Source organism: Anabrus simplex, chromosome 5, assembly GCF_040414725.1.
Source record: "Anabrus simplex isolate iqAnaSimp1 chromosome 5, ASM4041472v1, whole genome shotgun sequence".
Classification (NCBI taxonomy): Eukaryota; Metazoa; Arthropoda; class Insecta; order Orthoptera; family Tettigoniidae; genus Anabrus; species Anabrus simplex.
Genome location: NC_090269.1, coordinates 417,996,371 through 418,022,462, shown reverse-complemented (window position 1 = coordinate 418,022,462; position 26,092 = coordinate 417,996,371). Strand labels below are relative to the sequence as shown.

The window sequence follows — 26,092 nt, the reverse complement described above, 5'->3', positions numbered from 1 at the left end:
AGTTGAAATCATTAACTTGTAATGTTTTGTGCATGATGGAGAGAGTTGGTTTCAAAGTTGTTAGTCTCATAGCAGACAAGTGTGAATAGGAAATCATTTGAACTTTTCACTCCTAACAAAATTCTTCAACCCAGTATTGAGCATCCCTTAATTCCTCCAGGAAACTGTTTTTTATGTTTGACACTGTACACATTTTGAAATGTATTAGGAACAACTGGGGAAAAAAAGCGTAATGTCAACAAGACTATGTATTTTCCTGATGTGAATAATCATTCAGTAATATTGTCAGCACAGTATAGACATTTGGAACTGGTATTTGAGAAAGAAAAAAACTCTTTAGTTAAATACGGGCATACACTTTCAACTAAAGTTTTGTACTCAACATCTATTCAGAAGCAAAATGTGAAATTAGCATTAAAAATTTTTAATGATAATAACATAGTAGCCTTGAAGCATGCCACGAAAGACCTACCTGGAGTTTCTGAAGAGAGAAACCAAACTGTCATCTTTCTACAAATTATTATGAACTGGTGGAAGATCGTTAATGTTAAAAGTGCATTTGAAGGGAAGAGATTCAATGATCCATTTGGGGACGAAATTAGAAAAGTAACAGATGAGCAGGTTCAGTTCTTAAGTGGCATGTGTCAGTGGCTGAAAATTTGGAGGGCCTCAGTTCGGTCGAGTGATGCTTTAAGATCACACAGACCTTGATTGTAACAACTGAATCTTTTCTTCAGATCATTCCATATTTGTTTGACAAATATAGGGTGGATTATATCTTGTTGGGTAAATTTCAAAGTGACAGCCTAGAAGGTCGTTGTGGATCCTACAGACAGCTAAGTGGTGCCAATTACTACATTAGTTACATTCAGGTTCTAGAAAATGAAAGGAAACTAAGGTTCAAAAATGATGTACTGTTTGCAGCTCAGAATATAAGCTTAAAAACCTTGAGACCTGTTAAAGAGAAGCAAGATTGTAATTTTGATTTACAACAATTTTCTGAAATTCTGGATGTACCATTCGAAATGGATGTTATTCCTTGTAATACTTTGCCCATACTGACCTATGTAGGAGGGTATGCAGCTAGAAAGGTTTTACAAAAGTCTAAATGTGATATACCGTATGTAGTGTATGGCTTCAGTTAAGTAAGGAAGTTGAGGTAGATCCATCATATGATTTTGTTAAGGAACTGGATAGGGGTAAACTCACTTTGCCATCTGAGGTAGTTGTATTTACAGTTGGATTGGTGTGGCATGCAGTCTCTCTTCTTGTAAAAAATTTCATTCAGCATTTTATGTCATGTGGGAAACAACTCTTTGTTGCTCAAAAATAAGTTTGTCAAAATTAGAGAAATCAGACATACATAATGCTGAATGTAAGTGTTCTCTTAACAACACACTGTTAAACAAACTTGAAAGTGTATCTCTCTGTACAAACAAAATTCTACTCAATAATTTTGAGAAAAAGTCAAATGATAAACCACGTTCCAAGGTGACTTCAAGGAAGATAGAAAAGCTTAACAATTATTACAATTACAATTGAAAATAAAATGAAATTACAAACAACATTTTCTCTTAAACTCTTCTTTAAGCCAACCTATTCCAACATTACTAAAAAGGTAAGCGATTTACACACTTCATTTTCTCTTTAAACTCTCCTTTCTTTAACACACAATTCTCCTTTTGTTTCAGACTTCAATCCTAATTTCTCTTTCAATTCTACACAAGTTACTCCTTCCAACTACCATTTGACAAGCCACTTACCATCAAGCACCCTTCTTCTCTCGGACTTCTGGATAAACCTCACTTAAAATGGACCACAGAAGCATCTCTACGCTATAAAAATTATAAGAATTGGATCTGAACTCCACTCTGATTTATTCCCGACGTTCGAAATATTTAACACTGATAAATTTTCTGTACTACTCTTCTTGTTTCAACATTGCAATTTACTGTAGACCTCACTTGAAGTGAGCAATGTATTAATGCACCATTTGGAATTGTCAGCTACATTTTATTCATTAATGTGTTAATCAATATGTTTAGGATCTATTAGTTTTCTATTACGCCCTCAAACTCCACAGGACACCTATTTGCTATATTTAAACAAGGACTTTCAGGAGGGTGTATAAATTTTACGACTATCCACATTTCAGTCTTTAAACTATTGTCAACCATTTCGCTCACCATTTGTAACATCATCTTCACATTTATATTTAATTTAATTACAATCAGGTACCTGATTATTTACCTTTCAGTTTGAGATATAGGCTGATGATGCTCTTGATTGAAAAGCGAAACATGTCCCTACAGTTTTAATTCTTTTTATGTATTGAAAAGGTGGAACAAATAAATTTTCATATTTATTTGACCTTATTTTTAAGCGTATTAATTTGATGCTTTACTTGGTGAGTGTAGCATATTTGTCGCCTTTGTGTATCGTGTTTCCTGATCGTTACAGCATCGTGTGTGTTTTACAGCTGAGGATTCAGGACGGTAATCGTCCTGCAAGTGAGAGAGGCTAGCGACGTAGCGGCTTCATTAATCAGGATGAAATATTGAGTTTTTTATTGTGTGGTTCGTGCACTGTTAACCATCGTTTCTGTGCGTAGTTCCATTGGAGTTGTAGGCCAAGTAATTTTTCTTTCGGTTCTGTGCTTCTCTCCCTGTCGATGCCGTATATTAACAATGTATGAGACATTGATGTTTGTATGTGATCGTTTCGCGTATTTCAGTGCAGTTGTGTTCATACTTTGTTCATAATTTTAATGCCTTGAATGTATATCAGAGAGCTGTGTTTGGTGACAGTTTCTGATATTCTCTCTTCACATTATGGTCACAAAATGTAACAAGCGTTATCTCCAAGTGTTTAGAGATACCTATAAAATGAAATTTCTGTTCATGTTACTGTCTGATTAAGGAATCTGTTATGTAATTTGTTCCGTGTTTGTTACATTATCTTGTAACAGTTTTTATGTTTTCTTAGTTTAAAATTTTAAATATTAATGGTCAACTCACCTTGAAACTGTAGATATGTATGCCTTTTATGTTGTCCTTTTTTTTATCGAGACTGTGGTGGAATATACGTGATGAAATCCAATTTTAAAAAATCTTCCTATTTTCGATTTCTAAAAGTTGGCAGGTATGGATATAACAGCTTTACCAAATGAAGCATTCGATGAAGATCATAGAGTTGTGATATTAAAAATGAGAGTGGGAAAAATGGAAAACACTAAAGGAGATAGTAAAATAAAAGTGCAGAAATTAAATTTCTGGAGAAAAGAAGACACCGTGGTGGAATGACGTGAGAGAAGCAGTGAAGAAAAAAAAAAGAAGAAAGCATAGCAAGAATGGAATAGAATTAAGAAAGCAGAGGGAAGTATCTTCATAATAATAGGAAATATAAGAAATAAGTAAGAGAAGTTGGGAAGAATTTACACAAAAGATGGAAACGGTTGGAGCTGACAGTAAAAGAATGCCGTATGGAATTATACGAAGTAATAGGAAGGAAAGTGTTTTATCAAAGCTGATGGAAGAGAAAATAAAGAAAAGATGGAAGGAGTATTTTGATAAGCAGTTAAATGTGAGAAATTATTCAGAGAAGACAGTAGCAACACGGTGTGACGACTCGGCAATAATGATGCTGTAAGTCATAATATGTCGCATAAAATATGCTACCAATTTTAATCTAAGGTTTTATGGTGTACACCAAAAATTTTAATAGTCTTTGTAAGAATATGTTCATTTTTATATATATATATATATGTATGTATTGTTGTAAGTTATGTTAATATTGTACTTAGGCCTTGTCACTAAGTTTCCTATGGCTGATGATGGCATACAAATAATGCCGAAAGCGGTCCCAGTGTTTAAAAGGTAATAAATATGTGATGTGTTAATGACGTCACATTGTTTTTGTATTGAAAAGGTGGACATAACTATCCTCAATTTATAGTGTAATACTCTTCTGCCTATAACATTAATATTTCTATTGCTGTATGCTGGTAATAGTTACAATGAAACATTCTTAACTATAATTTATTTTATTACAAGTTTACTAGCAAGCATGAAACACTTTATTATATTTCTGATCATATAACTATATAATCTAGTGATTAGAAATTGTATACCACCACCTCTCCTACCGCGCCGGCCAACATTCTGATGGTAAAAATATTTTCGATAAAGTGGATTCGAACCGTCTAACCATGGCTTCGGACGATGCTGACCTAACGCTTTAACGACCACAGCCACCTGACACCGCACGACGAATGCACGTATTACACTACTTATGTATGAATGTATTTATACTACACATTACAGTATTTATATCACCAACAGTATTTTATATAATATTATAAGGAGACTGCATTTTAAGGTCTGTTGTCCTCGTTAATGAGAAATGCCTGCTGCATAATATCTTAGAGCAACCAGAATCATTGCTTCTAGCAAAATAGCATTATTTCGCGCAGTTGACATTTTAAATGAATCCTCCTTTGATACTAGACAATCCTTGTTGTTTGCTTATGAATTATACATCAATCAAAATACTCCGTTACACACAATTTTCCAAGATTGTAAACTTTTGTTGGAATGCGGCTTCTTAACCTCACACCCACATCAAAATTATTTCCTATTTAACCAAAGACTTCAATAAATTCTTCCATTTTTCTAATGCTAATACTACGTTCTAATTTTAGTACATTTTCTGTTAAAGTGCTGCAGTACTGGCAGTCAAAACTAACCCTTCTACTAGGAAAATCATAGATATGTTAATAAAATGTCAAGAAGGTTGAATATAAACAGCAGTTTAAACCTACAATATAGAAGGTTTAACTTTGAACTAAGTTTAAATTTGATACTAAGTTTAAACCAATATGGGGAAAATGAAAGTTAGTTTAAACTCAGACTTAAACCAGATTAAAATAAACTTCGTTTAAACTCATTTGGGGAAAATGACCCTAAGCCTCATATAACAACAGTCGTGTTTTAAGACAGTAAGTGTTATAATATACGGTACCATTGTACTGTATTGCGCAAGATATGTAGAATAAGCAGTTTTGAGCAATTGTATCTCCTGATTCCTCCCAATTTTTCCTGATTTTTGGTTTTGTAAAGTTGGCAGGTATGTTTAAGGCACATTTTGAGAAGTACTAAGCACTGCTTATAATTGAAGGGAAGAGGGTGATCTGTTGGAACGCAGAGGAGTTCATGACTGAAGGACATTTGAAGGTGGCACAACTGACCGTCGGAAGAAGCTTTCTTTGCTGCAACATCACATTCATAGCTGGCTATGTGGGCTGTTAACCTCTGTTAAGAGAAAGCTTCTTAAGAACAACAACTCAGATTCCTAAAAACTGGATTATGGAACATTATTCTGGGGAGGTTTTCATTTACGTAGCCTTTCACTAACAGTAGTCAGAAAACTATGTTTATATCATTACATAACCTTTTGCAGTTTTAACTCTTGGACTTCTGAAGTTATTTCTTTTAAACCATTTTAGTTACTTTTAAGGTTAGGCTGCATAATATGTGGAGTATCTTACATATCCTTTTCTACCTAACTATGTATCTGTACTATTATAAAGCGAGATTACTTAATATTTTGTTTTTTGCAGCCTGTTCGTTTCAAGTTGAATCATGCAGGAACAACAGGTCGTCCCTCACTTGACCGTGAATTTTCTTTGTGGGTTGGAGATCTTACACCTGAAGTTGATGACTATACGCTTTACAGAACATTTGCATCCCGTTACCAGTCCATCAGGACAGCTAAAGGTAAAAATCAAACTGCTAAAATGACTATAAAACTACAGTAAGTATTTTTCCTGCATTGAAGAATTTTAGGTTTCTGGTATCACAAACTTAACACGTTGACTGCCAGGACACGTAGCAAGAAATATGCCAGCTTTCTTTCACCAGGCGAGTTGGCCGTGCGGTTAGGGTCGCGTAGCTGTGAGCTTGTATCCGGGAGATAGTGGGTTTGAACCCCACTGTCAGCAGCCCTGAAGATGGTTTTCTGTGGTTTCCCATTTTCACACCAGGCAAATGCTGGGGCGATACCTTAAGGCCACGGTCGCTTCCTTCCCACTCCTAGGCCTTTCCTGTCCCATCGTCGCCATAAGACCTATCTGTGTTGGTGCGACGTCAAGCAAATAGCAAAAAAAAAAAACTTTATTTCTACTGTGCATATTGTAAATCAGAAGTTAAACAATATTCCAAGTGATATTTCACTTAAGTGTTCAGTATACATACTAAATACAATAAAAATTTGTAGCACCCCAAGGTACCACCGTGGCCCCACAGAAAAGTTCACTGCACGATTTTGGCTAGATGGCTAGAGCAGAACAATCTAGTGCTACTAGAAGGTTGTGTTGCTTGTTAGTACTCATTGTAGCCAACAGACTGTGCCACGAATTGTTTACTAGTGCTTAACACTACAAACCCAAGGCACTCGTAGTTCTACAGTAGGGTGTGTGTTAAATACTTCATGAACTCAGGGGATAATGATGCTATTTGTTCAGTCTGAGAATTGTGGTAAGTAGTGTCTATTTCAAGCTGATCTGTTATGTTTTGCAAGACTAAAAATGCTTTACCAAATTGAATTTGAAATATATAAAAATAATAATTTGGAAACCAGCAGGCCAGGATTTGCTGTGAGGCAATAGCGGTATGCTAGCATAGCAAAATGAACAGCTCAGCGGTCTGCTGGCCTGGAAGGGAAAGTCACATAACACTTATCAGCAGACTTTGTACGCCCCGTTGCCTCGCAAGATACTTACTCAGCGGTACAATGTACCACTCTGGCAGTCAACGTGTTAAATTTAAAGTTGCTTGGATTTTCTGTTTGTTCGTATTTTCAAACTAGGCCTACAACTTTAAAATAACAGTTACTACATTTGTTCCTCTCCTTCTCTCCAATTTAATAGTGCCTGTGCTTAATAAAGTTTTGATCCACTTATATGGCTTATGCCCTTCCTGATGCTGTTCATATGTAGAAGGATATATTCACTGTAGCGTGTTTCTGTGATGGTTGGTGGTGTGGTGTGTTCTATCACCGAGCCAGAGGAGTTAATGAGATGCGACTAAATTCTCAGACCTGAGCAGAAATCGCACCAAAGGTTGCAATGCTGACTATTCAACCTTTGTGCTGGTCGACATTTAATGCATTTCTGTGGTACATAATAAGTTAGTTTTTGTTATGTACTTTATCAAAATTAATCTAGTCTTTTTTTTCTGTGCCAATTCTGAACTTCATTCTTTCCTCCTAGGTTGAGAGAACTGCCCAATGATGTTCAGTGTCATCTGGTTATGGTAGTTTTTCACTTTAAAGGTTCTGCAAGTTTGATGATCATTTTGTCTCGTTTGTTTCTTTTACTTCAGTTGTGCTCAAGACATTCAGCCATTACAGACATATAAATTGCTGTTCAGTCCAGCAGCCATCAGCACTTTTCATGGCCCTTGTAATCTGTACATCGCTTTTGTCTCTTGGCACACACTATTACATAATGAGATGCCAGTGCTTTTTGATATAGGGTTTTATGATGTCGTTTTTAACTTGTTCTCGGTGCAAAAGGGTGTATTTGTAATGCTGAGACTTAGTTCTGAACATTCAGTATGCATGAGGATGCTATTCAAGTTACCCTTGCAAATGTCACGTTTACTGATGGGTTCTGCTCAGATTGCAGAGTCTGAACAACCCAGGCATTGAAGTCTCCTAGAAAGATAATTTTGTCAGAGCCAGGTATATTTCACACATTTGCTCTCACCTCCCACGATAGACTGTCCCATTACACTGTTGGCCCTAAAATTGTTTCTTGATAGGAATGACACTTCGACATGAACATCAAATATCTTAATCAGAAGGAAATTGTTAAACTTAACTGGAGTGCAAATATTATATTCTAATGTTGTTTTAGACTGTGATGTCTTGTGAAACAGGCTCCTGGGTGCTGTCATTAAAATGTAGAATGGTGAGTATGATCTCAAATAGATTTTGGTACATTACGGTGAAAAATATAAGGGATTCTAAAACAAGTTCTGTAGTCCAAAACATTTTCATATTATACTTACTCCTCGGCGCTACAGCCCTTGTAGGGCCTTGGCCTCTCTGACGATTCTAGCCCAATCTTCACGATCTTCTGCACGCCTCCTCCATCATCTTATTCCCATCTTTCTTAAATCCTCCTCCACCTCATCCAGCCATCTTTTCCGAGGTCTTCCTTTCCATCTTCCACCACCTGGATTTCCTTTGTAGATCTTCTTGACACCCTATTATCCGGCATTCTCCACGTGTCCAAACCACCTTAATCTGTTGCTTTTTATTTCGGTTACGATACTTGGATGTCCATAGAGTTCTTCCAATTCCTTGTTTTTCCTTTTTCTCCAAAATTCCCCTTCCTTCACTGGGCCAAAAATCTTTCTCAGTATTTTTCTCTACCATCTGTTCAACAGTTCTTCATCTGCCTTGGTCATTGTCCATGTTTCAGAACCATAAGTTACCACTGGTCGTAATACTATTCGATAGACTATCAACTTTAATCTTCTACCAAGGCTGCGTGATCTAAACACTTTCAGTAAAGCTAAGTAAGCCCTATTGCCTGCAGCAATCCTCGCTTTTATTTCCTCTTTCATGTCATTATCTTTTGTCACCAGCACTCCTAAATACTTAAACTTTTCACATCTCTCGTAGTTAATCCCATTCAATTGTATGCACTTGTCTTCCCTAACTATGGTCCTCCTAGATGCAAACAGGTAATGAGTTTTGGCATTATTCACTCTTAGGCCCATTTCTCCTCCTTCCTTTTCTAATCTATCCAGTCCTTCCTCTAGGTCTTTCAATCTTCTAGAAAGCATATCAACGTCATCAGCATACGCCAGATTCCGTGTTACACGGTTGAACAGCGTACTGCCTGGATTACTGACCTCCACCTTTCTCATCACACGCTCCAAAACCACATTGAAGAGTAGGGTAGATAACACATCCCCTTGCCGCAAACCTTGGTTTACTTCAAACTCTTTAGTAAGATTTCCTTCTATTTTAACCATGCATTTAGTACCCGTTAGGGTCATTTGTACCAGTCTTATCAATTTAGTTGGAAGCTCCATGTCCATCATTGTTTGATACAGTCCCCATCCTGAGCTTTATTTAGACAACGTCGTTCTTCCAGTTGTTGACACTTACCGATTTCTTGGGCTCCTCTTTGACAGTAAATTATCGTGGGAGCCACACGTGCGGCAGTTAAAAGTGCAATGCACTAGGAAGCTTAATATCCTTAAGTTTCTTAGCAGCACTTCTTGGGGGGCTGACCGCACGGTGCTCCTGCGATTCTATCGGGCACACATTTTATCCCGGTTAGACTACAGCAGTGCAGCATATGGCTCCGCAAGACCAAGCGTTCTTGCGAAGCTGAACAGTATCCACCACAGCGGGGTTAGGTTGGCGACAGGAGCTTTTCGTACAAGCCCCATCGCTAGCCTGCTCGCTGAGTCTGGTGTGCCGCCTTTACACCTGAGGCGCCAGCAACTTCTACTTACATATGCTGCAAATTTGCGACAGATGCCACTTCATCCAAGCTATCCTTGCGTGTTCAACAATGGCAACCGTTTGCTGTACGCTGCTCGTCCTCGAGCGACGCGGCCAGTTGGGATACGCTTGGATAGCATTTCCGAATTGTTTGACGTACCTTCGGTTCCTTGCCTTGTCAGACAACGAAGTGGGGTACCTCCGTGGATCGTACGACGACCCGAAATAATCCTGGATCTGCACACTGGCCCAAAGGAAAACACGGACCCTTCGATTTATCGGAGGCTCTTCCTGTCCGTTGTTGGCCGCTATCCAGGTTCAGTCGTCGTCTACACGGATGGTTCAAGGACAGATACAAAGGTGGGCTGTGCGTTCGTTGTTGACAATGATAGGTTCCGCTTTGCTCTTCCGGCAACCTGTAGTGTGTACACAGCAGAGCTCTATGCTATCTGTGAGGCTCTGCGGTACGCACTGTACAATGAGCGCCGACACTTTCTTCTGTGTACTGACTCCTTGAGTTTGCTCCAGTCTATAGATACCTGTTTCCCTCGGCACCCTCTGGTGCAGCTAATCCAGGACCTGCTGGCCGGGTGTTGGGATGCTGGCACCAGAATCACGTTTCTGTGGCTCCCAAGCCACATGGGCATAGAGGGAAACGAGTTAGTAGATCAGGCTGCCAAGGAGGCAGTTACACTGCCCCCGTTGCCTTTCAAGGTTCCAGTAAGTGATACTCGCTCCCAGCTGCGACATCTTGTTATGTCCCATTGGGAGATGGAGTGGCAGGCCATTCCACTTCCCAATAAGCTGAGAGCGATAAAAGGAACAATGAAGGTATGGAGGACTTCCCTTCGGGCTTCGCGGAGGGAAGCCATGGTATTATGTCGTCTTCGGATCGGCCACGGTATCTTGACTCGCTCGCATCTTTTGAAAGGAGAACCGCCTCCGGTGTGTACCTGCGGCGACCATCTTACCGTGGTGCACATCCTTACGGAGTGTGTGGACCTGGTCGATCTGCGCCGTAGTCTTAACCTTCCGAGTACTATCTCCCTTATCTTGCGTGATGACGAGCAGTCAGCAGACCTTGTCGTCCGCTTTATGAGGGATAGTGGACTGTTTTATCGTGTGTGATGCTGTCCTTTGTCCTAGTGTATTTTGTGTCACTTTCGCTTTTATCCTATTGACTTAATTTTAGTTTGTGTTGCGTATTTTAATGTGTTATTTTAACGTCTCTCGTCAATTATGTACTACCAGGCAATGCCTTATTCTTTTGTTTTCCCGTAGATTCTCTTATTTTATTAGAAAATAAGGCATTGCGCATTAGATCCACTGATTGTTTTAATCTCACCCTCATTTTTCTCCATCATTTTTTTTAAAACTCTAGTCAGTGGATATGTTTTTAAAATTTTAACATCATCTCTCATGTCGTTTATCTCGTTCTATTAGGGGCTGATGACCTTCGATGTTAGGCCCCTTTAAACAACAAGCATCATCATCAGCGTTTGATACAGTTTCCTCCTTTTCACACTATCATAAGCATGCAGAAAATCCACAAACAGCTGATGCACATTCACATTATATTCATAGCATTTCTTCATTATTTGCCTGACAGTGAAGATGTGATCTGTTGTTGATCTACCGTGTCGAAAGCCACTTTCGTAGTCTCATAGAATCTGCTCAACCAGTGGAGTGAGTCTCATAGGCAAAACCTTGGCTGAGACCTTATAGACCACACTAAGCAAAGATATACCTCTATAATTTTCACAATTTGCTTTATCTTTCTTCTTATGAATTGGGCAAATAATTGCTAAGCTCCAGTGCTCTGGCATTTGTTCTGTTTCTCAAACTTCCACAATTAATTGGTGAACAAGTTGCGTCAACTGTTCACCCCCGTATTTAATCATCATATTATGTCTCCGATTAATTCCATTGATGACATCAAGCATAAACATTTCTTCCTTGATCAGAGTTAGTCAGAGGCTCTTGTCACAGAGTATTCAGACCCATTCATGCATGCAATCACTTTGATTCACGGTTTAAACTTTTGAAAGGCCATGGAAAAAAAAAAAACCAAAATTTATCCAACAGGGTGCATTTACATTATTCAAATAATGCTTTGATAAATCACTGGCAAACATAACCTCACGCAACGAAAGAAAAAAGCACACAATTCAGACATCAGCATTGACAATGTTGTTCGGTGCGTACGAATTGATCATATAAGCCAACTGTCGTCATTGTTCGTGTTCGTGGATTCTGATTCTCCGCACACTGCCTGCTGCGTGATATTGTGGTATTCCTTAAAACGCTGAATACAAAAAGAGAGACGATTTTGCACGAACTTTGCAAATATGAAGCACACTGAAGTGAAAGTACGGAACGGAAGATGCGTTCTAGCATGACGCAGATAAATTTTGAATTTAAGTTACGCTTTAAAATGCTATTCTCTTCAAATGTAAAGGCAATTTTGAATTAAAAGTCTGAAATTTCGGTAATGGGACCAACATTGTTCTTTGAATTACGATTTATCCATATTTTGAATTAAACAATTTAAATAACATGCGAAACTATACCTCATGTTTTAGGGATCGAGACCTTTTTCGAATTAGGTGGGATTTTGAATTAACCGATTTGGAATTATCGAGGTTCTACTGTATATTTTTTAGATCACTACAGTTAATCTACAAAGTGGATTATGAGGGTCTACTGTAATGTGTGTGTGTTTTTTTTTTATGCCCCATTAGCTACCTGTTACACTAGACACCATGGTACTAGAATTTTGTCCCACAAGAATTCTTTTACATGCCAGCAATACTATTGATGCGAGGCTGGCATGGAGCATCTCCAGCTTGAACTAGGTTCGAACCTGCTGATTTGGGTTCTGATTTATGATGACTCAGCCAAACAGACCCTGTGTAAAGCTGTAACCTGCACTGGAACTTAGTATTAGATGAGGAATGGTGGAGAGGAACGATATTTACCTCCACCTTGTGTCTGAAGGAATCTGAACGGGTAAACAGAGCCTGGTTTCCAGTCCTGAAATCTTTAAATCCTGGAAGACACGATACCAGCGGCAGAGCAGATATAGCAACGGATGATCAGTTGCCTGTCTTTGGCCTAAGAACAGCCAATCAGCGATCCCACTTCCCCAGCATGGCAGACCAATAGGCAAGCAGCATACCGTAGCCTGCACTATATAATGAGGTGGAATCAGAACACTTCATTCCACTGAGAGCTCCGCTGCTATCAAAGTCAGTCGGAGCCCTTGACTATGCTGAATGTTGTCTGGTGAAACATCAGGACATTCACGTACTCCTGGACCACGGCCTACAAGCCCGGAAAACACTTATGTGATTTGTAGCGCCGGCCGTGAAGGCCTCAATTGCTATTTGAGAGTCAGCTGTTTGTAGATCACACTAGTCACGTTACTGGCACCTGGCTGGCTGACTGCTTTGAGTGCTGTTATCTTGTAGATTATTTTATGAGAGAAGTGCCTTTTACCACCTGGTATGGAATAATGATGTAACAATGAGGGCTAAAGAAGTTGTGTACAAGGGATATTACTTACCTTCGAGTACAGGCAGCTGAAATGAATTTCCTGAGGAGTGTGGTACAGAAGACAGGGAGGGATAGAGTGAGAAATGAAGAGATAGGCCCTACGGAAAGAGATAAATGTGCAGACATTAAATGACACTGGAACAGAACAGATTGAGATGGTTTGGACATGTCAAGCAAATGAAAGAAAGATTGCCAAGACAAGTACTGGAAAGACAGATGACTGGGAAGAGAGAACGAAGACCAAGATTACAATGGATGGACTCTGTGAGGAACAGCATAGGACAACGGAACCGGAACTGGAATGTAGTATTACAAGGAGCAGCTTTCAAAAAATAAGAACCGACTGTCACAAATGCAAACTTTAAAAGAGCATATACTATCACAATTTGATATAAATGGCTTTAATGTCAACACTATTTCACAGCGGAAGGAAAACTACAGCTTGTGTATTGCAGTCTATACATAGCTCTACACACAGCTATACAATTGATGTGGATTTATCAGTGAGTGGCATATTAGTTGACAAGCTGTAAATCTGTTTTCAAGAGCAAGGCACTTTCAGCATAAATATATCAAAGAAACTGAAGCAACACGTCCACAAACATTGTTGGCATCAGGAAGGGCATCTGGCCGTAAAAAACATACCACCAAGAAAGAAATCAGGCTATCCAGGAGATCAAAACTCAGAAAGATTTACAAAGAAGCCCGTGAGAGAGAGAGATTTATTAAAGAAATAAATCATCCGTCCTCCAATGAGGGTGGCCATTTGATCCGGAATACAGTTTCAGTGGAGTTAAAAAATATCAGTTTTATCATTGAAGCTGTTATCTTCTTTTTTCCCAGGGTTAGTGGGGGGAGGAATGTCAATCACATTCTCAGGTACAGATGGAAGTGAATGATTTGCAGTGTGTCCCTCCGTATCTGTATTACTATTTTTTCTAACTCGCAGAATGGAACTTTCAAGTTTTGTAGGAAGTTCGATGTCTGGCTAGGGAGGGCGCCTCTTGCTCCGAATAGCAGGCCTCTGACAATCCACCGATCGATAAATATTTTATACTTAGATGAAAGGTAAGGCAAGCATGGAACATAAATAGCTTGCTTTTCTAGGTTCACATCCCGAGCCTGATCCAGGTCCCTTTCAAAGCGAATGGTGGGATCTAAGACCATCGCTTTAATGTCCTCTCTGTTGATGGCTACAATGTCCGCCCTCCGATTAGAGTCATCGGTAGAGACACAGTGCACCTCCCATCCACGCTGTCTCAAGCCTTGAGCAATCGACGATTTTACACGGTGGTGTCGGTGGTTGCGCATTAGTTCAGTGCTCCGGCAGAATCCCAGCACATGTCCAAGGATTTCTGTCTCGTTGCAGCCATTTTGGTGGCAACGCGTTGTGTTGAACGACCTACCGGGAACCGACCTGACTGCGGTGAGGTTGCATGTCATCTTCACTGCATTTATGTATTCAGAAGAGAACAGAGGTGATTTATGAGTCATCCAGGAGATTGCTTTCGGGCAGTCTGAATATAACACTACTCCTTTTCCTTTATGTGGTAGCTGGCACCACGACTGAAGGGAATTATCAGCAGAACAGGCAGTCGGAGTTCTTTTAAGAAAGGTTCTCGATTTAGATTGTAGATTAGTCTTGAGGTAGTGGTCTTTGATAGGCAAAGTGTCTTCTTTAAATTTCACTTTTTCGATCAACTTAAGGTTTGTTTTCATAAGATAATCCTGTATTATTTCCATTCCATGTCATGATAGGGGAAATCTTCATGTGAAATAAACAGATTGATGTCTGAACTAAAAGCTTTTGAAGTAGTTTGATGTCACTCATAGCAGCGATCACTTAATTAACTCTGTTCTTGATGTGTTTTATGAAATATTTCCTAGTTGTTTGCAGAGTCATTCCCAATATTTATAGCTGTTCACTCTTGCAAGTTCTGTGTTTGGTAAGTTATATTGCTCCATTTCTGAAAGTAACCAGAACAGTCTTCAAGTTTTTCTTTTTTGTCCAGGTAATAAGTTTATCAAACGCTTCATGCAGCTTTTCCTGTGACGTGAATGCTAGAGCCATATTATCTGCATAATTTAATATGGAGGTGTCTTCTGTTTGTTTGTTTTTTTGTCACATCCATCGTGGCGATGTTAAACAGCAGAGGGGGGTCTCCCTGTAGTACTCGTACAGTTTGTTCTTTTGGCTTGGATCATGATACTTGATCTGGTCCCCACACCTTTGCAAACTATGTCGGAATACTAAGTTCAAGTAAAATCTGAGACCCTTGCCATTAGATGACAACTTTGATCCTTTGTGTGCCTTTCCATAAATGGATATCTGCTTGTTGCTCCTGCGTCTGGTTCCTGTGACCTGGAAAGTAGCCAGTACTGTTCCTCTCATTCAGGGGTTTGGTGACTGAATATGTTTATATGTTTAATATTTTAATATTATTTTCATTTTATTATTTATTATTTTAATATTATAAAAATATAGTTAGTGTTCATAAACCTGTATTCTATCATAAGAAGACGCTACATAAAGGGGCTTTTCAGACTCAGTGGCATGTAAATTATCATCAATAAATTCAATTCAAGACTCATAGTGTCAAGATTGCAATTGCAGTCTAGTAAGGAAGATGAATGGTGGGGTATACATCAAGTGGGTGAATTATTATAAGATTACAAATTTTTATTCTTAACATACTTTATTCGGTTTTGGTTTTGTTAGAGTTTCGTTTGTCCATGAATTATTTTCTAACGTAAAGTTTTTAACTTCCTTTTAATTCTCACCATTCCTTGGGTCTCACGTACTTTGTATCATTACTTAGTGAGATTATTTTACTTAAAATCGTTGTCTTAGTTTAAAAATGCTCTTTCTTTCTCAAGATATTTATGCCATTAATTTAAATTTGGTCTTTTCAGTGATCTTGGATAATGCTGGATACAGCAAAGGCTACGGTTTCATTCGATTTGCTAATGAGGATGAGCAAAAGGCATGCCTTACACAGATGAATGGTTATAAAGGATTGGGTGGTAAACCTATTAAAATAAGTAATGCTGTGCCAAAAATACACAGATTTCAGGCTTCAAGGTAAGTGAAATGTAGAAAAGGATTATTCAATTTCTTATTAGAATTTTGTGCTTTTGGATACAGTGCGCTTCCGGTTTTTTGCGGTAATTAATGCATGAATTTCTGTGAATTATAGAAAACCATGGATTATCCTAATTTTTCCATTGTACCTAGTATAAACCAAACCATTGGTTAAATATAAATACCGTATTTACGTGAATCTAATGCGCACCTTTTTAAAAAAAGACTTATGCAATATTCAAAATTTGGGTGCGCATAAGATTCGATGGCACATTGCGTTTTGGTACACACTTGAATCTGTCATTCACCGGCAACATCATTGTTTAATTCTCAACTTTGTTACATTATTGTTGGCCTATTAGTGCGTAGTGGGTTTGCATTAGTTAGTCACGAAATAGAAGGCAAGCAGAGAAGAGCATCGTATGATATTTTCAAGCGTAAAGTAATTCCTTATGCTGGAAAATACGGTAATGGGAGGGCGAGACGAGACTTCAGTGTAGCTGAGAGTAATGTTTGTGTATAAAAGAAACAGAAATTGACATTATTTGTACTGCTACTGGAAAGTGACTAGTGACTCCGTAACAAACAAAGCAAAAGAGGTGGTTGCAGTTCTTAATATACCGCGGCAAGAGTTTAAGGCTAGCCGTGGGTGGGTTGATTGCTTTATGAAATGGGTGGGCTTATCTCTACGATTCCATACAACAATATGCCAAAAGCTTCCACAGGATTTTGAGAAAAATCTTCAAGAATTTCAGCAGTATGTCAGTTTGAAAGAAAAGAGTGTGAGGGATTGATTCAAGGAGCATGTTGCACAAGGACTAAATGAAAAGGCTGAAGGAAACACAATAGAGGAAGAGTGGATAGTAATGAAAAATGAAGTTAGCAGGACTGCTGAAGAAATATTAGGAAGGGGGAAAAGATCAACTAAGAATCAGTGGATAACTCAGGATATACTAGACCTGATTGATGAACGACGAAAATACAGGAATGATTGATGAACGACGAAAATACAGGAATGCTAGAAATTAAGAGGACAGAAAAGAATACAGGCGATTAAAGAATGAAGTGGATAGAAAGTGCAAAGTAGCTAAGGAGGAATGGCTGAAGGAGAAGCGCAAGAATGTTGAAAGTTGTATGGTCCTAGGAAATGCATACAGGAAAATCATGGAAACCCTTGGAGAAAGGAAATCTAGGTGTATGAATATTAAGAGCTCAGATGGAAAGCCACTTCTTGAGAAAGAAGACAAAGCAGAAAGATGCAGGAACACATCCAACAGTTGTATCAAGGTGAAGATGTAGATCATTTGGTTCTGGAACAAGAAGAGGGTGTTGATGCTGATGAAATGGGAGACCCAGTTTTGAGGTCAGAGTTTGACAGAACTGTTCGAGACCTAAATCGGAACAAGGCACCTGGAATTGATGACATTCCCTCTGAATTACTGACTGCCGTAGAAGAAACCAGCATGGCAAGGTTACTCCATTTAGGGCCGGTTCTACCACCTACTGGTAAAGTAGCGCGTAACTTGCCCTCCGAGTAAAAGGATGTTTCCGTTGGACCCCTCCCAGGTAAGCACTATTGGCAGCATAATTCGTTGTTACCTGGCGCATAGTTTATCGGCCGCTTCGAGGGCCCGATAAGACTTTACCTGCCGGGCAAGTTTTGAGAGCTGAACATTATTAGCTGTATTTCTGGTGACATACAACTTAAATTAGCTTAGTATACTGAAAAAAGCTTGATACTGTAACAGTAATCTATATTGTGTTGCAGGATTTTGAACATTGATGCTTCCCTTGAGTTGCAACGGTCACACCAGCCTCTGGCATCGGTAGCATGGGGAACACATTTTATACGTCAAGCTTTCACAAAGAAACTCTAAAAGGATATAAAAACAAAACCTAGTTGAAAATCATTTACGAGGTTTGTCCGGAAAATACGTATAAAAGTTGAATAATAACTTTATTTGACAATTATTCAGGTATTACAATATGGTCTCCTTCAAAGTACTCTCCCTGAGACAAGATGCACTTCTGCCAACGCCATTTCCACTGTTGATAACATTGTTGAAAGTCTTCAGTTGTGATGCTGTTCAGTTGCCGTGTCGTTTCTCCCTTGATGGCTTCCACATCACCCAAGTGCTGCCCCCGAAGCACCATTTTGCATTTCGGGAACAGGAAGAAGTCACAAGGGGCTAAATCATGTGAATAAGGCGGGTGGTCTGTCACGGTGATTGAGCTTCGGGCCAAAAACTCACGCACAACGAGCGACGTGTGAGCGGGCGCATTGTCATGATGAAGGATCCACCTGCCCCCTTGTGCCAAATGCGGTCGAACTCGGGCCACACGAGCTCTGAGACTTGATGTTGATGCGCTGTTCCTCAATCAGAGAGAGCTCCATACCGACGGCAGGTGAAAACGGGTAACTTTCAACAAGCAGCCGCACACTGCTACTGACACGCAGAGCTCTCCGACTCGAACTGAGCGTTGAGAAGATTGGCGACAACAGCAGTGCCTTAAAGTTAAAAACTTTTATTTTATAACCACGTATTCAATACAAAGATAATGCACTCAATTATTTATAAAATATTCATGAGGTACATTGGTTTTTAGGATATGTTTCGTTCGTCTTTGCGAACATCATCAGCTATAAATAACAAAGCCTAAGGTCAGGGCCCTGAGTTTATTTAAACGGTTAAAAATTTCGTTATATTAAAAGAATGGTAAAATTGTGATAAAATAGTTGTATAGTATTAAAATTAGACTGTAACATAGTATAACGATTAGCATCAAGAATTTTTCATAAAGTACAATGAATATTGATAATCTGAAAAGTAAAAACAATCATAAGGGTTATCAAATTAGAAAAGATTGTAATAGTAGACATTAAAAAGACTTCGATGTTTGAAGTGTGGATTAATTGTAGAGTTGTTGGGTATAAACTTGAAGTTTGAAATCCATTAGACCGGTGAAGATATTTGCTAGCGGTAACAGCGTGAATAGGACAAGGCAGGCCGCTTGTTATTGCCTCTAGTGAATTGTGTTGGGTTGAGACTGATAATATTGTAGGCACTAAAATATGTCCATATGTGACGCGTGGATAATGTTGAAAGCATGAACTTTAAATTATTTAAATCTGCTGTGATAGAAAGGGAGTGTCTGCTGACGTTAGTTGTTAGTTAGTTAGTTAGTAACCTGCTGTTGAGATTTATCACATGTAACAGCAGTGCCACCTGGCGGCGCCTCCACGATACGTGATACGTCACCCCGACGGATTTATACGTATTTTCCGGACAAACCTCGTAAAATGGGCTAGATTTTCTACTTCTTCAGTTTTCAGACGCTACGTATAACTTAGTGTGTGTATCCTACTTACCCCAAGCGTTCTCGTAGCGGAATGGCTAACACACTCGCTTCATAATACGAGGTATGCAGGTATGCAGTGAAACTCGGTTAAGAAGTTCCCGCATAAGAAGTTTTCCCGCCTAAGAAGTGTAATATTCTTGGTCCCTTGATCAGTTGCATTAAGATATATGTATATTTTTCCTGTTTAAAGTGTTCCGTTGTAAATATATTCCCTGGTTAAACAGTGCATATTTTAGAGCCCCTTGAGATAGAAAACGTCCGCTCAAAGCAGCGCATGGTTAGAACCCTCCAGTCTCCGCGCAAGTTGTACCCTGTGTTAGACTGGTCGCGCGCTCGCGGTATGTGTCTGGTGTCACGGAACATGTGCGGGCCTGCCAAGGCCATAGGACGTCACGCTAATGACAACACGGACACCAGATGCTCACTGTCACCTTGTGGAATCGAATTGAACCCATCAGTCGAAATTTTCACTCCACCGTTCCATCTAGCGGAATAGAATCGAACGGGATTCTACGTGGGAAACATAAAGCACGCAATGGATGGTTTGATAAAACTTTAATGCAGTAATTTGCGGGCTGCAACAGGGTGAAGTCATTAATCGAGGTGGTCTAAACATGAATTAAAAACCGTAAAATGTATTTATCCCCAACATTACTGTTAATCTACCACAAAATTGAATATTCTAACCTGTTTGATTTTTCATTCCCTTGCTTATTTCCTTCCAGGCATTCTTTCTTACGTTGTTGTTGCAATAATACTTATGGGTCTTGCCGTAGAGGAAATTACGTTTTTGAACTAAACTGATAATATTTTCTGTGTCCATTATTAGTGAGGTGAATAAAAACAACTTCCCGACTGTATGCAGGAAGCAGCCGACTTGCCAACAGCCAGCTGATACATATGCCGCCACAGCCGGCCGAAAGATCCCGATCGTTTACGAAGTTGAACGAATGTTGATAGCCAACTGGGTGTTGGTGGGAGGCACACAGACGCATTGCAATACCACGTGTTGGCATAAAATTGAAAGTTATTTTTGATTTTACCTTTATACCAGCTAAACATTGTATTATCATGTCGCTCGTAATTATTACATCGCATTATTAGAACGTAACACAAGGATGAGGAGACATTAATGAAAATTCTCGCGGGGAAAGAAACTGTTCACGTTTAGATATGCTAGCGTTGCTACTGCGCCTTTATCACTCCCACGTAATACCCCAGATACTTTTCCATGCACTCATTTCTGCAACTTCGAACCTGTGTTTCTTTTCTTCATTACCTATAGCATGAAGAGGATTGAAGCGGGAAAATAAACTCAATACTGGCTTGGCCATGCAGTACTTGTGAAACAGCCAGAAACTACGCCCATTGCCGTGACAACCAGTAGTAATGCAGGGGCGATTTAGGCCTAGGTTCTAAGATCTCTAAGAATAAGTTGCTAGATTTCCCATTTGCTGCCGTTATCCTTGAAGCAGGTGTCAGGGGTGTGAGGAAGATAGAAAGCACATGCTAACAAACTGTAGTACACGTCTTATCTTTGCGTCTTGTAAACCTAAGCTACGGATTGCCAAGCACAGTGTAGCGTCGTAATTATAGGAGTCGGTGAAGTTGGTTGTACTTGTAATATCAACGTACAAACTTTTTAAGTGAAAATGAGCGGAACTCAGAGGAAAGATATCAAGCGAATGGCACTAACAATAAAAGATAAAGTGGAGATTATAAGGAAAGTGGAGTTATCTACACTTTCCCGTGTTGCCTTGGCAAAGGAGCTGGGGATGCCGCTGTCTACTTTGAACGGTATTATAGCGAAGAAAGAAGAGATCTCTGCTTTTGCAGGGAATACTTCAGCAAATTGTAAGGAAGTTTAATCTGAAAAGTACGATGAAATAGAACAAGCTCTGCTAATGTGGTTTAAACAGCAGCGAAGTTTAAACATACCTTTCAGTTGTACTATTGTGCAGGAGAAAGCCGCATGCAAATTAAGGGTACCTTTTACCGCATCGAACGGGTGGCTGGACCACTTTAAAAATCGAGCCGACATCGTTTACAGAACAATTTGTTGCGAAGCAGAGACTGTAAGTGCGGAGGAAAGGAAAGCGTGGAATGAAATGGTTCTGCCTGCTAAAATAAGCAAACCTTGCAACATTTTTATATAACTTAATATGTTCCCTTCTCTTATCAAATATATTTTAATACGGTATGTTCAATTATTTTACTTTATCTCTAAAAATATTGTCATGATAATCAAATTTTTATATTGTGGCTTTCTGTTAGCAGTTCTTATATATCGGCCTATTTCGGTATTGTTCACAAACAAGGAAATCTGTTGGCTGTTTCACATGTATTTCAAAGTACAGAATAAGTTTTTGGGCATTACCCCTTTTAAGAAGTTTCCTGCTTAAGAAGTTTTTTTTTTTTTTTTCAGTCCCTTGAAAAATTTCTTAACAGAGTTTCACTATTTCAAAGAAATGTTTAATCGCAATATTATGTCTTCTAGGAAAATGCTTTATACAGTATGTGTGCTACTTATAGAAAGTGATGTTATGATTAATATAGCATAATAGGACTGTGGCCCAGGTAGCAGATTCCCTATTACCGTATTTCTTGGCATAATCGTCGCACTTTTTATACCAAAATTTTCGAAAAAAATTGTAGGGTGCGACCATTATACGATGAATATTTAATACCAGTATTTGTATTACTCAAAAAATGTATTTATAACTAAATTGTATTTGATACAAATTTAAGATGCACGTAATACTCGCGTTTATACATCAAAATAATTAAAATAGTCTAAAACAAAATTCATAATTTTTCGCAACAATTCGGCGAACGTTTTTCCAACCTGAAAATAAAAATGAAAGTATTAAGTTAATTTGTCATTAATTTGAGTATTAAAGTTAAAATATTACACTTGCAAAACATTATCGCTTTGTTGTGAAATGCGGACTTACCGGTACGCAATTTATTCCAAATCTTCGGTGTCGCTATCGCAGGTTTCGCTATCTGATGCGCCGTCCTCGCCTCTGTTAATACCAGTATCAGATTCTTCGTCTCCCTGCCACACTGCGTCATCTTCGGAACCGTCTAGTGCATTCGAAATCCCAGTCCTTTTGAAGCTCTTGGAGACTAGTTCAGGTGGTAATAAGATCCCAACTCTTCTTCACCCACGAGCATAACAAGTCCAAGGGTGGACGCCTGATATTTCCGGCGGGCGTCAATTGCTGATCGCCGCTCATCATCCACTCGTAAAATCGACCTAAGTGGTCTTTAAAGGGTTTATTAACACATACGTCTAGTGGCTGCAAAGCAGATGTTAGGCCACCAGGAATGACTATCTGTCGTGTCTTATTTGTAGTGAGAATTTGCTTCACTTCGTTCACGAGGTGACCTCGGAAACTGTCTAAAACAAGCAGAGCTGGTTGTTTTAGTAGTGCACCAGGTCTTCTATTCCACGCAGTTTTAACCCAGTCCAGCATGAGTTCTACGTCCATCCAACCCTTTGGTTGCACTCGTACATGAATTCCACGGGGAAAGTGTATATTCTTAGGCATCGTTTTCCTCTTGAAAATGATGTAAGGCGGCAACTTTCTCCCGTCAGCTGTAATGGCTAGCATTGCCGTGCATCGCAATTCCTCACTACCGCTGGTTTTCATTAATACACTCCGTGATCCTTTTAGCGCAATAGTGCTGTTGCGAGGCATATCAAAAAAGATTGGAGTCTGATCGGCATTACCGATTTGAGAAAGCAAGTACGAAGTTTCCTTGCGCAAACGTATGACAAATCGGTGGAAATTTACAATCTTGTCCGTGTAATCAGCAGGCAACTTTTGGCTTAGTGTTGTTCTCCTTCGCACTGACAGATTGTGTCGTCGCATGAACCCCTTAATCCACCCACGAGTCGCCTTAAACTGAGTTACCGGTATGTTGTGTTTGCGCGCTACCTCCTGTCCCTTAATTTGTAACATTTCATATGATACACTGCCGCCATTGTTACGTATTTCACTGACGTACCTAAACACTACTTCATTCAATTATAGGAAACTTCCCTGTTTTAGGACCTCTAAACGCGCGTCTAGAAGGGTTTGTGCTTTTTAGCTTGTTTTTTACTTTCCGCCAGTCACGCACCAACTTTTCACTCACAGAAAATTTGCTTTGTGCAGCTCTGTTCCCGTGCTGTTCAGCGAAGGCAATTACGCTTAGCTTGAAGCCCGCAGAATAGTTTCTATATTTACCCATAATCGCTTATAAATGCTTCACACGTTAATGTTTTGCGATATAAATGACTTTCCGTAATTGTTCACTATTAAAACAAATTATTTCTGCAAACACCCAAAACACAAATTAAAAACTTACATTCTCACGCACACATGTCTACAGTAATCACGTAAATCTGAAACAAATAAATGCATCTGTGATCTGTCCATTCCAGAGCAGCCAGTAGTGTTAGGCAGCAAGGAAGCATGCAACAATTGTATCAGTTTAGCTCGTTGGTTGCGACACACTACTGCGCTTGCGCAAAGCTCGCAAACCGGAGCTCTAGCGAGCGCGGTGTAGATCTACTGTATAGTTGTCAGTTGATTGTATTCCGAGATGTCAGTAACAAACATTCATTTTTTTCAATTTCTTTTAAACATACGGTAATTAGGTTAATATTTCTTCCCAGTTATTGATGATTTTACATTACATTACTGACGAGTTTATAAAATAAAACTTTAATAGCATTGGATAATAATTATCTTGACTGCTTGGATAAAAGTTTTCATCCCATGCCCGGACACTTATGACGTAGTAGTAAGATAAGAGTCTAGCGATGACAACTGAGACATCGTAAATAATTCGGCTGAATAATTCCGTGGAAATCTGCGTTATCGTCTTGGATTTCACTTCGTGCGCAGTAACACAGGAGCCGGCCCCATGGTGTAGGGGTAGCGTGCTTGCCTCTTACACGGAGGCCTCGGGTTCAATTCACGGCCGGGTCAGGGAATTTTACCTGTATCTGAGGGCTGGTTCGAGGTCCATTCAACCTACCTAGCCGGTATTTCCTGGCGACGTTGCCGATAAGCGATAACTTACAGCCTTAGTATTTCAAATGGGAACTCATAATATGTAGGTGGTGAATAAATAGTACACTGTCTCGCGACCACGTTGTCAAACTGCCGATAGTCTACCGGTAAGCCATGCGTCGTACATATACCGGTATTATTTATTTATACGTTGTGCAACATGTCTCAAACGTGACTGTGTTGCCAAATTGCCCATACACGTATTTAAATTGCGCATTCATGTGCAACTTACGTTGCAGTTCCATTTACCTTTTAACCAGATTAGTGAACAAAATTTGGACGTGCGACGATTATGTAATTAAAGGTTTAAAGTCCGATTTTTGTATTGAAAATAAAGGATGCGACGATTATGCGGTGGCGACGGTTATGCCGTGAAATACGGTAGTTGTTTACATAGTATTCTTGTAAATGATTTCGAAGAAATTGGAAACTATTCCATTCCCGAATTCCTCTTCCTATGAATGGATATTTACCCCGATTAGTTCTTTTCATTTACTGTAGGCTTACCATCCAATTTTATCTTCATAAAGTTAAACATTATAATGAAATGCATTATCAATAAATGGAAACATGTGGAACTAAATGAAGTCACAGAGCTAGTTGCAAATAGAGCATTGTGGAGATGCTTAACACTTTGGCGACTATGAGACCTGCCGGCGGGTCACGTCAACTCTTTACTTCTGGACAGTGAGACCTGCCGGCGATTTCATGACACATTATATATACTGGAGCCGTATCGCGCGCCGTTCACAGAATATGCTTTCGTTCTTTCTGGTTTGTCTCTACATAAGGCAAACTAACTTCGTATACAGTGGGACATGCAGGGAGTACATAGGAGCTAGGATAATTAAGAAATTATTCAATATGCTTGTTCCATTACTCAATTTTATGTGAGGAAAATATGTACAAATATAAGAATAGAGACATTCAGGTTAACACTGTTCATAAAATCATAACTATCAGTTGTATTGGAGTTGAATATTTAACAGCATCGTTATTATTATTATTAATAATAATAATAATAATAATAATAATGTAAAGAAAATTATATGACATATGGATTATTAAAACAGTTAATAATTTGTTAAACTAATACACTGATGGTAAAAAAAAGGGAATGAATGCAACAATGTGAGGTACCGCTTCAGTGTTGCTTATGAAAACAAAGCAGGCACAATGATGGCTTCTTGAGACAATCCTCACAGTACGTGGACACTTTCCTGCAGTGCTGCTGAGCATAAGTTCTGTCATGGATGCTCACTAGTTCTGCATAACAACTGGCCCAACATTTACGTACTTTTCTATTTCGGCCATCTTTTTCTTCTGTTTCCTTCAAAATATGACGGCGTTTGGGAGAAGTGGAGAGAGTAGCTGCTTTTCTCACACTGTTCCCCAAAATTCCAATGACCAACTCCTCTTTAAATTTTCCAGTTTGAAATTTCTCCCCCATTACTTCATTATGTAAAATGAGCGCATTCACAATAGCCGTTCCAAGCAGGAGTTCCAG

The 26,092-nt window shown here is 39.2% G+C and overlaps 1 protein-coding gene across 4 annotated transcripts in view; it reads left to right on the top strand.

Annotated features, from left to right (window-relative positions):
* Nucleotides 1–26,092, top strand: part of Secp43 (tRNA Selenocysteine associated protein) — a 135,237-nt gene that overhangs the window by 14,140 nt on the left and 95,005 nt on the right. For all 4 annotated transcript variants that reach the window (XM_067147784.2, XM_067147783.2, XM_067147781.2 and 1 more), the window contains 2 exons: nucleotides 5,618–5,774; nucleotides 15,991–16,159. In XM_067147784.2, the coding sequence (XP_067003885.1) occupies nucleotides 5,618–5,774; nucleotides 15,991–16,159 (326 nt within the window). The remainder of the gene's footprint in view (nucleotides 1–5,617; nucleotides 5,775–15,990; nucleotides 16,160–26,092) is intronic.